Source organism: Misgurnus anguillicaudatus, chromosome 15 (assembly GCF_027580225.2).
Source record: "Misgurnus anguillicaudatus chromosome 15, ASM2758022v2, whole genome shotgun sequence".
In the NCBI taxonomy this organism is placed as follows: Eukaryota; Metazoa; Chordata; class Actinopteri; order Cypriniformes; family Cobitidae; genus Misgurnus; species Misgurnus anguillicaudatus.
The window spans coordinates 33,114,467-33,127,753 of record NC_073351.2 but is presented as its reverse complement, the minus strand read 5'-3'; the positions used below and the strand labels follow the sequence as shown (position 1 = coordinate 33,127,753).

General features: G+C 37.0%; 1 protein-coding gene across 5 annotated transcripts in view; it reads left to right on the top strand.

The window, feature by feature from the left end:
- The window catches only part of lrch3 (leucine-rich repeats and calponin homology (CH) domain containing 3), a 100,398-nt gene extending 90,963 nt beyond the window's left edge, over positions 1-9,435 (top strand). For 4 of the 5 annotated variants that reach the window (XM_073853817.1, XM_073853822.1, XM_073853816.1 and 1 more), the window contains 2 exons: positions 259-336; positions 642-1,468. In XM_073853817.1, coding sequence (XP_073709918.1) covers positions 259-336; positions 642-839 — 276 coding nt within the window. In that variant the 3' untranslated portion in view covers positions 840-1,468. Of the gene's footprint in view, positions 1-258; positions 337-641; positions 1,469-6,491 lie in introns of those variants that run through there. The other variant, XM_073853818.1, reaches the window with a different exon arrangement.
- The last annotated feature ends 3,852 nt before the right edge of the window (positions 9,436-13,287 follow it).

Below are 13,287 nucleotides of genomic sequence, written 5' to 3'. Positions count from 1 at the left end.
AAGCGCCAGCGCAATATATTACGTAATCACTACGAAAGGTCACGCGTTAACATATGTGAAACGCACACTTGTGCACCATTTTTAACAATAAACTGTAACGAAATGGTTCGTTATGAATATGTGTACTGTTACTATTTTCATGAACAATTATTATCATTTTATTGATTAGTTGTTGCAGCCCTATTATTCTGTAGATAGCAGCATTTATTTTGTTTCTGTGTGCACATAAATATATATGTTTCTGTTTTTTGTCCCCAGCCCAAACTGACGATGGCCAAGTGTCGACGGAACGTAGAAAATTTCCTAGAGGCGTGTCGCAGAATTGGAGTCCCTCAGGTATCTACCTCTGCAATTGAATCTCCAAGCTATTACCTACGTTATCTCAAGCAAAGTCTTTAATTAACCTAGTTTAAAAAATAACTTTAACTAACTTTAACAAAATAGGTTGTGTATTGTTTCATGTTGACTTGAAACTTTCTTCCGTTTAACGCCTCCGTGATTAATAGCTAACACCACTAACACTTTCTCTCTCTCTCCTCTCCCCTGTCCTATTCACTTTGTAAAACACCCCACATCCCATCAACCCCTCATTCAACTGCTCATTTCGTGTTCCTCCCTGCTTTTCCCGCCTCTGCGGACAGGATAGTTTGTGTTCAGCAGGAGATGTGTTGAAAGGGGAGGTCATGTGTGTTTTCAGGCTGGTTGAAGCTTTGCTCTCCCTGGCTCCGCCCACCCTTCAATCTGGCCCTTCTTCCCAGCTGGCTGGTTTTGCCCTCTTCTACCTGTCAATCATGTCGCTGCTGTGTGCTCTCTACTGCCACCTGGTGCCAAGCGTGTAAATTGTACTTACATATTACTGCTTTAAAGCAGACGACTGTTTGTGTGCCAGCGTGTGTGATTTTTCACAATAGTGTTTATACACACGGATATTTATAGTGTTTCCTACGTTGAGCAAAATTTTTGTCTTTGTTGAGCATCACATTAAGTAACTTGCTACTAACCTAATAGTCTCAGTAATTTTTATGAACAGCACGGTTTTTATGTTAAAAACATAAATATTACGTTAAAAACGCAATTTTAGATGTCAACATGTTAATTTGAGATTGAGGGCTCATCCAAATCTTTTTAAATTCAAACCTTTTTGTAATACTTATTAGTAGTCATGATAATGGTTACTGTGTGTTAGAGGTCTTCTCGGGTCCAAAGAAATGTAACCGACCCAAAATGACCCGAATCACTTTTTTAATTATTTTTTGGGGCCATTTTGCCTTAATTTGATAGACAGTAATTAAGAGACAACAGGAAAGTACAGGGTGGAGAGAGGGGTATGGGATCGGCAAAGGACCTCAAGCCAGGATTCAAACTCGGGTCGCCGGAAGTCGTCGGAGCATTGTCCACTACACCATTGGCTCTGACGACCCAAATCACTTTTTACCCGAATCTGATGTGCATAAATCATTTTTTTTAAGAAAGCCTCGATCCGAGACAAACCAGAGAAAATAAGAGTAGAGTCTGACCCGAACCAGTGGCAATTTTTTTAACCCGAATGTAAACGGCACTGATGTGTGTCCGTGTGCCTTGCATCCAATTTGGCTTGTTGCTCCATTTATTTTTCGTAGTTGGACGCTTGAACATTTGAGTTCACTCGCTTCATTCTCGCGTGAAAGCTGCAGGTGAAATTCTAGTCATTTGAAAATTAACACGGAAATTTGCGTCATGGAAGGGCTTCTGCGACTCCGCTGAGACTCCGCAACTCTGCTCACTTTCTGTAATCACGTCACTACTACAGTAAGGTCCTGATTGGTTAACGTGGTGCGGAAATCCGCCGAAGTTCAGATTTTTTAACTCGCACGTTTCCCGCGGCAACGCTCAATTCGCGGGAAACACGCCGCACCTTCCGCGCCGCAGGATGCCTAATTGCATTGACTTAACATGTAAATCACCCGTGTTTGCTGCCTCTACCACGGCTGGGATACACGCAACATGAACGAAAATTAACCTATCGCCAGCCACACGATGTCACAAGCGCTCTTGTCAAACAGAGAAGGGGTTGGAAAAGGACTTGATGCACACATGCGAGAGAGTTCGGGTCGTCTCGTGTCCGTTTGGCAAAAACACATTAATTTAAACTAACCGAGACCCGAAGTTGCTATTATTATATCCAAGATACAAAATTTAGACCCGTACCCATCTGGTCTCAGGTTGACCCTCAGGTTTTTGGATCTAAGTGGCCCGTGAAGACCTCTACTGTGTGTATTATTGTCTTTAGGTACATGTAAGTGCCCCGGCAATAAGGTTTGACCACATTTTTACATTATTTCTTAAAAGACGGGGCTGAATCAAATCAAAATAAAAAAATCAACGAAAAGCACAAACATTCAGCCTTAAAAAAAGACGAGAACGAAGTTGCCTGTCTGCTAAACAACCCTTTACTATGCATCAGTAATTCTGCAAAGGAAAATTGCATTTCAAATTGGGATTTTTTTTTTACTTGACGGTTTCAGTTAATAGGGCTGCACGTTATTGAGGGAAAATGCGATATTCGTTACATTGCTAAATGATACGGTATGCAATACGATAAAAAGGTTGTAAAACATATTTAATATATTCTGGGAAAAGATATCATCACTCTCTCTGCTATCTGCATCGACCTAAAACTTTAGGTAAAACAAAAAAAAACTAAAATAGTTTAGTAAAACTAAACTATAGGTAACTTTAAAGTATTAACATAATTCAGTTATTGCAAACCATTTGCGGTATTTCCCGATATATCTTGTAGCCCCGTTGGCGAATTAACTGTACATTTATGAGGGAATTGAGATTATGTGAAGGACGCCAAACCATAAACTCTCCCTTTGTGCCTTAATGTATGAATGTCCATGTCTTTCACCTCGTAGTTAATCATCATCTCACTAACAGCACTAAACTCTACAGTTATCAAGCATGCCAACCAATCTCTCAATCCAACACAGTTTATTTAGTTCTGAAGCAACAAACACATAAATCATAACACATATAGGAAAATACAGTTTAGCGCAGTATGGATGTATGTGTCTGTCAGATGTGCGTGTCATGATGTCTGATTTTCCTACAAGCCTGACTGTTGTCCTCTGCTTTTCTACAATAAAATCTAACCTTCTGTTGTTAGTTTGAGCCTCTTTCTTCTTTCTTACGTTCAAGCATTTTCTCACTACTCTAAATTAAATCAGTGTTTCTCTGGTTGACGTTTGTGTCTCACAGTAATAAGTGGGTGATTCTCACGAAAACTTGGTTTTAAACATGTCAAGCATGAAAATGTAAAAATTGCTTAAATTTAATTTTTTCCAACCAGACATTGAAAAACAAAGTCTGGAGTAAATGGGAACATTAATTTAAAAACTTTTACTTATCATTTAACACTTTTTGTAACATAATTTAAAAAATTTGTCCTAAAAAATCTCATTACCGCAACAGTCAGAAAACATCAACACTGACATATTTTCAAAATGACATGACAAGCCTGAAAGAACATAATTTGGAGATTCTGCACATGCATTTAAAATCAAAGTATTATGCTTCTATTAATTAAATTAACATTTAATAAGCATCTGTTGCGTTAATGATAATTAAAATGTCGTGTAAGCATTCTGACAAGACAATATTTCAAATTAACTGTAAAAAAATGATCTTACCTGGTAGCCATCTTGAAGTAACTGGTCCATGTGCTTGGTCACTCAAAATCAAACTTTATTAAAATTCTGTATGTGTGCTTAAACTGATCTCAAAAAGTGTTGCGGATAATTAGAACATCAGGCATGGACACATCATTTTCCTAATTTTTCTTCATTATTATTATACATGAATATTCAGTAAATATTTTTTCTGTCATCTAAAGTAGTCTAACAAAACATCCATTTATTTTTTTTCTTAATATTTTTGTGTTAATTTGATTAAATTACAACATAACTCGTGTTCAAACACAGCCGGACACATTGCGGTAATGAGAATTTCAGCAGAAAATGAGATAAAATTTACAATTATAAATTCTTGTGTTGAAATCACACATTGTGCAAGGTAGAACACAGTATTGTGATAATTCTGATGCTTTTTAATGTTACTATATTACACATTTTAAAGATAAAATCATTAGTGCCGTGGTGTTTCAATGGTTTCGTGAGAATCACCCAAATAGGATCAGAATTGGTAAACCGCTCAGACATCGGTGCTTTCCACAGTGGAACGGTCCCTGTTTATTTTCTTAATAAACATTTTTGTGTTATGTATGATTTGTCATTTTAAAAAATTTTAAGTGAAAATGTCTTTAACTCTGTCCCCGGCATTGATGAGTTATCTCGTCAATTAAGAGCAAATGCTTCCCTTCCAATGATGAGTTTTTCAAGGCCCTGGGAAGTTTTTGAAAATATACATACATAGATACAGGTCATTGAAAGTGCTTGAATCTATTTTATGCAAGAAGTTTCTGGGAAAAATTAGTATTATTCCCTGTGTAGTGTAGGATAATATTTCATAAAAGCAGGACCCGCGGGTTGGAAAAAAAAGCCCCACGCATCACTAATATTGAATGTTTATATATTTAAAGAAGAAATAATGCAAGGCATAAAACTTTTATGAAAATCATAAAAAATGCTGGCGCTGGCTGGCAACTTTTTTTAAACACAGGCGGTGAAAGTATTAAAACAGGGATGCACCGATATTTCGGCTTATAATCTGTATCGGCATAACAGCGTTTTTCCCACTATCGGACATCGGACAATTGTTTAAAGCCGATGATCAGGGCAGATTATATTCTGGCAATCAAAAGGAGCAGAAAACGCATCAGAACTCACAGTGTGTGATTATTTGGTGGATGATTTGGGTCACAATGACAACAGAATTGTAGTTTGTACTCACAAAGGATTTCATGACTATAAAAAGCAAAGTAATCTGTATCTATCGGTATCTGTAGATGTTATTTCCAAGTAATTAAATATCAGCACTGACACTTTGTATCTGTGCATCCCCAACTTTATAATCTTCCACCAAAATCTAGGCCTTGTAGGGTATTGGTTGATGTTGTGAGTGCAGTTTGATGTTGTTTTTTAACAAACAGGGTTTATCATCAGAAGGTTGCTAGTTTGAGCCCTATAAGAAACAATAACCCTAATAAATTAACTTAAAAACATGTCGAGATCTTTGTCCCTGTAACAAGTTTGTGGCATCACTCTGTATCAACATCGACAAACAAAGGAGGTTTTAGATTGGGGTCTAGGAGGTCCGCAGAAAACTTTAGAGGAAAAAATACAACATTTATTTATTTATTAGTTTATCTCTCAGTTCTGACTTCCAGAATTGTTTAAATTTGCTTTGTATCTTTCTAGTATGTTGTCATTATTATAGTTTGCTCAGTAAGGGGCCAGTCACACCAAAAGCGTTTATGGCAGTTGCAGGCGCCTTTTTTGAATGATATTCTATGGGCAGGGCGCGTTTGCGCGCCGAGCGCCTTGTGGTTTTTTGCCGCCTGCCGCGCACGTGTTTTTGAAGGAGTGTTGAGAGTGGAGAAGCGCCCGACGTCATTCGCGTCTTTGCATTGTCCAATCGAATGAGGGGAGAGGCGGGCCTTACGTTGTGGTGAGGGAAGTTTACAGTTGCTTTAAAGAACCGGACACCACTCGCTCACTCTCTCCTGTGTGTTTGTGCACCTCTCATCCTCAAACAAGGTCAGAGCAAGCGTCCTCTTTTAAAAGTTTCTGCTAATATGACAGTTAACAGCAAAAGAGCGCTCACGCTTCAATATTTGATTGACAAGACAGCTGACTCGGTGGTTGCTTAGCAATATGAAAAGCCGCGTCGCACTGCTCTTTTTTTAAAAAAGGCAGTGTGTCGCGCCTTGCCGTTTGCAAGCATTTAAAGCGCTTTTGGTGTGACTGGCCCCTAAGGCAGTATTCCTTGAAAAGCTGCTATGAAACAAAATGCATTATCCGTCCGTACAAATAAATTTAGCAGCACAAATAAATGTTTCACTTTAGCCAATTATATTTGTTATACATAAAAAGTATATGAATATATTTTACGTAGGGGCCCCTCGTTAAATGTTCATCAAAATAGCGGTCCTTGGCATCAAACCCCTTTATCGTTGACAGGGTTTCGCTTGTTCCTGTTGTTTGATTGACCATCAGTCTGATTTCTCAGCTGTGTCTGAATGATATCTGTCCCACCTTCATCCTTTTTTACGTTTTCCAGAGTTCACGATGTCTGATTTGAACTCATGCTTTGCTTTTATCTGATTTAGTTTTTGCATTGTCTTCATTTTTAAGTTGCTTCATTTTAAACATTGCATTTTTAAGTTATTTTTCTTATAATTTGTTTTTTCATTGACATGTCATTTCTTTCCCCCCCTCCTTTTTTTGTTTCGCCCTCTCTGTGTGTGTGTGTGTGTGTGTGTGTGTGTGTGTGTGTGTGTGTGTGTGTGTGTGTGTGTGTGTGTGTGTGTGTGTGTGTGTGTGTGGTCACAGAGTCAGCTGTGTCTGCCTCTCCACATCCTGGAAGAGAGAGGTTTATCCGAGGTGACCGGGACCGTTCGTGCTCTCTTGGATTTGGCTCCTCCAAAGAACACACCCTCGCCCAACACGACCCCAACCAGTACCAGCACTGTCTCCCCACTCGCTCTGTGAGATTGACACTCAGACTGACCAGTTAACAGATGAAAGCTCCTCCCATCCTCCTATAATCCTATACATTTTAATGACACCTTTCTGTCATAGAAAGACCTTTGAACGGTTCTTTAACGGTAACACTCCTAAACAAACACACTAACCTGGTCTGTGAATACACAACAGCGCTCAGATGACCGCAGGAGATAAACAAACTGAACAGAGACTTCTTTTAACAGTTATTTTACACTTTCATATCTCTTATCTATTATGGGTGGTGTTTAATTTTTAGTTTTTTGTATTATTATTGTTATTATTATGAATATTATTATTATTATTATCACAAACTCTCAGGTGATGTGGGTATGAGGCCAAACGCAGCCCTGTCAATGTCTGGCACATATTACATCACAAAATGAAAAAAATGCTGTTTTTTACAAAACACTTGTTTTTTGAGACCCATACGATTTGTAATATAAAATGTAAATGCAATCTTAATGATCCTAATTTTGGAAATTTGTACCCAGACATTTTCATGAGATTCACCCATGCAGGTGATTACTCAATTATCTGAGAGTTAATTTAAAATAAAACGGTTAAGAACTTGTTTGTCCAACTCATGTTTCACCCCAAAATCAAATCGGAAATCAGAAATAATGTTTTGATGAAATAAGACCACTGAGATTTATTTTCAGGATAATGTAGCACAATTCCTCCCTCGATTGTGAAATTCATTACATGTCCTTCTTTTTGTAGTAAAATAGTTTGTTATTTAAATTACAACTTTTTAAGCATCACCGTAGTATCCGCATTGCATGTTTATGCAAAATATGTTTTCTATATATTAATTTTGGGGTGAAATGTGATCAGGACGTTTCTGTGAGATTTATACACTTAAATATTAGATCAAGAAAACGGCATGTATGTGACTGAATTACACTAAATAGATTAATGCATGAGGGATACAGACCTGAGATCTGCTCAGCGTTCATGTCTACTTCACAGGAGACAAGCTGGACTTTTATTATGTAGCCACAGGGTTGTGTTGTAATGGACACTATTAGTGCAACAAAACTATTAAAACTTTAAACGTGAGCTCAAGACTTTATCGACCATGTAAAATGAAGAGGTATATTAGCAAAGTTTAGCATGACGGGCACAATTTTGTAACTAATATATGTAAAAAAGTTTGAAAGAGAAACACAGTGAATTATTGAATGCAACACTTATATTTTGTATTGCTTTGGGTTTGCAGTCTGTGTGTCACTAAGCTGATGTTGATAGATGGTAAATATGAGCAAACACTAGGGTATTGCTGTTTTTTTGTTACAGTTCTTGCATGCAGGGGATTTTGGGTGTTGTTAGACAGAAATGGGGCGCTGTTTTTATTTTAAATGTTAAAATTGCCTCCTCTGCATGGCTTGCTTATGTTTTGTATGCCAATACGACACTTATTTCCTCCATGGCCCAGAGCTGGATTTGTGCCTTGAGTCTGAGACCCACAGACATTATTCACTGTTTTAAACTGTGCCACACGCTGTTAGTTTTCAGATGAATCTGGCATGCCAATCTGAACTTCCAGCCGTGTTTGGTTTTTATTCTCAAGCCGAGCATACAACGGTAATTTTCACAAAAACTACACTGCAAAAAATAATATGTAATTTACTTTTAAAAAAAATAGTGCATCATTTTTGCATCCACTTTTTTAGTACGTTTTACTTGAAATTTTAAATAAATTGCTTAAAATTCCATTTAATACTTGGATGCAAAAATGATGCACTATATTTTTAAGTAAATCCAGCTTTTATTTTTTTCAGTGTAGCTGGGTCAAAATCCATTTGGAGAGTTTTGCATTGCGAGTTTATTTAATGATAAATAAACATGTTTGCCTCCCTATTCCTATCGTGCAAAAATAAATTCTCATTACAGTAATGCAAGAAAATATATATTGTAAATTATTTATTTGTTATTTCTAGAATTTTGCTCATTTAAATTAAATGTGACCATTGTATTGCTGTATTTTTTTGCAATGCATTAAAATATTACAGTGATGAGAATTATGCAAAAAACAAAAACGTCCAACGTGCATATTATTAGTAATGTGAATTTGGGAGGAAATATGTTTGATTGTCATAAATATAAATGCAATGTTAATGGTTCTTAAAAAAGCTCATTATTTTAATTTTGTGTTTGGGGTAAAAATTATGTGCGTATATTTTTCAAGTTCATGCTGTTTTATTTTCTCTGGTTTGTAAGAAAATTCAGCAGCATTTATAACAACAAACCACCTCGTCCTTATCATCTTTATTGAGACTGAAAAAAGAATAAAAGGCAAAGATTGAGAGTTGAAAAGATTGGAAAACCGAATCATTAAATTGACTTTTTTGAAAATTTTTAAACAGGAAGTTAAAAGAGGATGAAAAATATATTATTACAACAAAGTTTTGTATAGATATGTTTAGTATGTTTGTTTTTCTCTTTATAAAATAAAGATCTTCGACTATAGGGTGTTTCCCCCAGCAGAAACCATGTGTTTCGTTCTGCAGGGTATGTCTCTGCGTGTCTGTACAGTAAATAAATACATTCCATACGTTTACAAGTATGTACCATAATACAAGAGGACTGTACGCCTTCAGACAGACGAAACGTTTGCCCTTTTTAGATTTTACTATTTTCACTGCATTTTTGAAAACTTCACAGCAACACTTTTACTGTAATGTTTTTACGTTAGTAAAAGATGGAAGTATTTTCTGGTATGAATATTTGGATTTATTGTGAAATGCATAATAAAAATTGTTCCCATGTCTGCAGTGTTATTGTTTATTATTTTCTTCAGTGACCTCATTATGTCTGGTCATGCACAGTTTCTTGTATCTGAGTTTTGGGCTTTTCTTCTGGCCAGTGAGTGTGTAGTTAAGCAACCAGATTGGGAAAGTAAATAAAGAGATGAACCAGCTATGTCAACTGGTTATTGTTGTAAGCAGACCAGCTTAACCACGTATTAGGTTGCGTGATAAGCTGAAGCCTGTACAAAAACCATAACACCTTAACCTAGTTAATGTTTTTAAATGGTCTAAAGCTAAACACCAGCCTGGGGCACCACTAGCAATTTTTGGCCGTATGAAAGGGGATAAAGTTGGGCTCTCTACCACACCCATGTGACTACTATAAAAATGATCTTTGGGGGGCCCCACCTGTGACCCTTGACACCAGCAAAACCAGGATTAAACAATGTGCTCTTCTGCTCATTCAATGTGGGGGATTGAGCTTCTGTTGAGATGAATGTTCACTGTCAACTAAATATTTAGATATTTCTTGGTGTTTATTTTTATAACAAATATAGCTACAAATTTTTGTCAAGCTCTAGAATATTTCATTGGGTGGAAACTAGAAGATGGAGGGGGCACTGCTCCAGTGTAACAACTTTATCCATTATAGGCTAATGCTACGGATTGCGATCAACTTTATGCACATGGCAACGTGTGGATCAACACATGCTGTCTGAAATAGCTGCCTATACCCTTAAATATTGAGTGATTGAGGGGACAGACATTTTGTAGTGGTGTCCTAGATTATAGTGGACATTAACAAAAGGGTACAACCGATGATGTACACTTAACTGCAAGCCGGTACTTTAAGGCGCGTGCCAAGTGAACTCCCGCGTCTCGACACAAGATGGCGCCCAATACGCACAACCGGCGCAACGTCATAGAATGTCTCTGAACAGGTTCACGCCCACTTTTGGGGGAAATCGCACTAGACGTTCCATTGGCTTCCATTCAAAACAGCGGAACAAAGCAACCTTCGTACACAGCCGGTGTCATGAGCAATCCAGTCCCCCCGAGCAATTCGGTCTCCCTTAGGACCCCGATTGGTATCTAGCACTAATGCCTGCTCAAAAATTTGTCATTGCCTGCTCAAAAATGTGTCATTGCAATATCTCGTCTGCATACGCGGCTAGCAAGCTAATTATGTTGTACAAAGTAGAAACATTACATTTTTTTTTAAATAAAAGTTAACTAAAAAATAATAATATAATAAACTAATATTCATGTTGCAGACACGTCAGTACTTTTGTGTCATCATCTGCTTTACAAAAACAATACTTTTATTTTTTGTAAATTATTAACATACCTTACAGAATATATATTTTTAATAGTAAAAGTGTAGTAATCATGGCTTATAATTATAATTTAAATGTGTGATTCAACTATGTAGTAATCATGTTTTGTATAAGTAATTAATGAGTAAGTAATTGTATAAGTAGACAGTCAAAAGTAGAAATGGTACAGTATAATAATCTAAGTAATAAAATGACACAAGCAATGTGTAGATCTCTCACCTATAGCCTCATTTATATACTACTATATGAAACATATTATTTAAAAGACATCAATTGTAATTTTAACAACGTTCTAACTACATAAATCATAACGCGATTTTGTATAGGAATTGTAATAAGGCGCTAAGAAAACTACCCATGAGGAGTTTTTTCAGCCAATGGAATTACGCGGGGTCCTAGGGGGGCAGAATTGCTCGGGGGGACTGGATTGCTCATGACACCGGCAGGCGTAAATAACTTATGAAATCACTCAGATTAAACATGTTGAGTAATTATCTGTCCACCCTGCCTGCCATTGGAGCGTGGGGGATACATCGGCACATTTGGTTTGGTCAGTGTGGGAACATGTCTCTTTCATTCTCACAGCGTCAAATTTGTGTAACAACGCTCCCTATTGGCCAGAGGTGTCTTACCCGGACATTTACTCGTACCTCATCGAGTCAACAGGGAAGCAAGTGAATGATTTTACCTCGTATTTGAAAGTTACTTCGTATTTATTTATTATGTCTTTATATTTAGAGTAATTAGTGCACTTTTCCGTCCAGCCATACAACTTACTGGCTTAGCAATATTTCCAGCAATCACTGGATGGCGTTGTTACACAAAATTCGACGCTGTGAGAATGAAATGGACACGTTTTCACATTGACCAAATCAAATGTGTCAATGTACCCCCCGCGCTCCACGGCAGGCAGGATGGACAGATAAATACTCAACATGTTTGATCTGAGTGGTTTCATGGGTTGTTTACGCCTGCTGGCTGTGTGGGAACGTTGCTTTGTTCCGCTGTTTTGAATGGAGGCCAATGGAGGCGCTGCTTTTTTATCCCCCGAACAGGGGCGGTGACGAAATTTACAGTTAAGTTCCCGGATGTGCCGGTAGTCCGTATGTCCGCGCTCGATTTCATTCACTCATTCAAGACAGGGGCTGAATCCCAAACCGCCTACTTCCATACTATATAGTACGCAAAGTAGTGCATTTTACATACTATATAGTATGGAAGTAGGCGGTTTGGGATTCAGCCTGGGTGCATCCCCATTCAGGGACTGCGTCCTTCTTTTTTTTTTTTTTTTTTTTATTAATATGATTCATTAATAGAACATACAGCAATAATTATCTATACATCAATACAGTCTATGAATAAATCACAAATAAGCCAGGGAGGTTAAGGGTTATAGAAAAATAAAAAATAAAATAAAAACAGAAAAAATTAAATAAATATCTTGTAAAGCTTACAGAGGTTATATGATCTAACAGCTTTTTTGTTTTTACACTCAGAAATTGATAGAACATAGTGCCTAATATAATCAGCAAGCTCCAGAAATCTTGGTTTCTTTTTTAGGAATTTTGACTTGTGCAAATAAAATTTGGTTAAAATAATAAGCAAATTTATCACGGGACTGCGTCCTTCGCAGGCCGTATTTGAAGGCCAATGACGTCACCGGGCCGCGACGAAGGCTGTCCCAATTCGAAGGCTCCTTCACATGCAGCCTCCAAATGGATCCTTCAAGCCCTTCCCAAGATTCAATGCACGTCTGTGACGTCTGGGTATTTTAAAATAAACATTCATAACTAGGCTATAGTTACATTTAAGTGTATATTTAGCAAATTAAAGGTCCTTGCTAATATTTTACTATTAGGCCTATAAATGATGTTTTAGTGAGATGAATTAATTGTATTGCTGCAATTGTGCATGCCTTTACTTTTGTATTTTTAAGTTTGGCTGTTGGGTAGTTGAATCTGTATCAATGCGTCATATTACATTTTTTTTAATATCAGGCTCCATATTTATTTGTAAAAGTCTGAAAAGTCGCTGTCCCAATTCGGAGGCTGCTTAAAATGAAGCCTCAAAATGCGTCCTTATTTTCCGCTGTGGTAAGGATAGAACGAATATATATTTATTTTTTTATATTTATTTTTAATATATATACTTTTTTATATATAAACAGTTAAACCTTTGCTAAATAAATGTGTGAAAAAAAATTCTTGTCACTTTTTTAGTATTATAAGTTATGTTTTGTATTAATATTATTTGATGTATGTTACGTACATTTCTATGGTTGATTAATTTAATATACGGTTTAGTTTAATCTACATCAACGTGTCACATTGTCTAAAATAAAATGAATATTTTTCTGGTCATTATTTAATTTAATAATTTAGAAATGTCTTCGCTGTGTCCCGCTGACAGGCACGTGGGCGCGTACAGCAGGTGACGCAATTTATGAGATGGTCCTCACCATCATGCTCACCATGGTCCTCACTGCAGAACATGAGATCCAGGGGGCGGGGATGGATCTAGATCCAACTCCTCCCA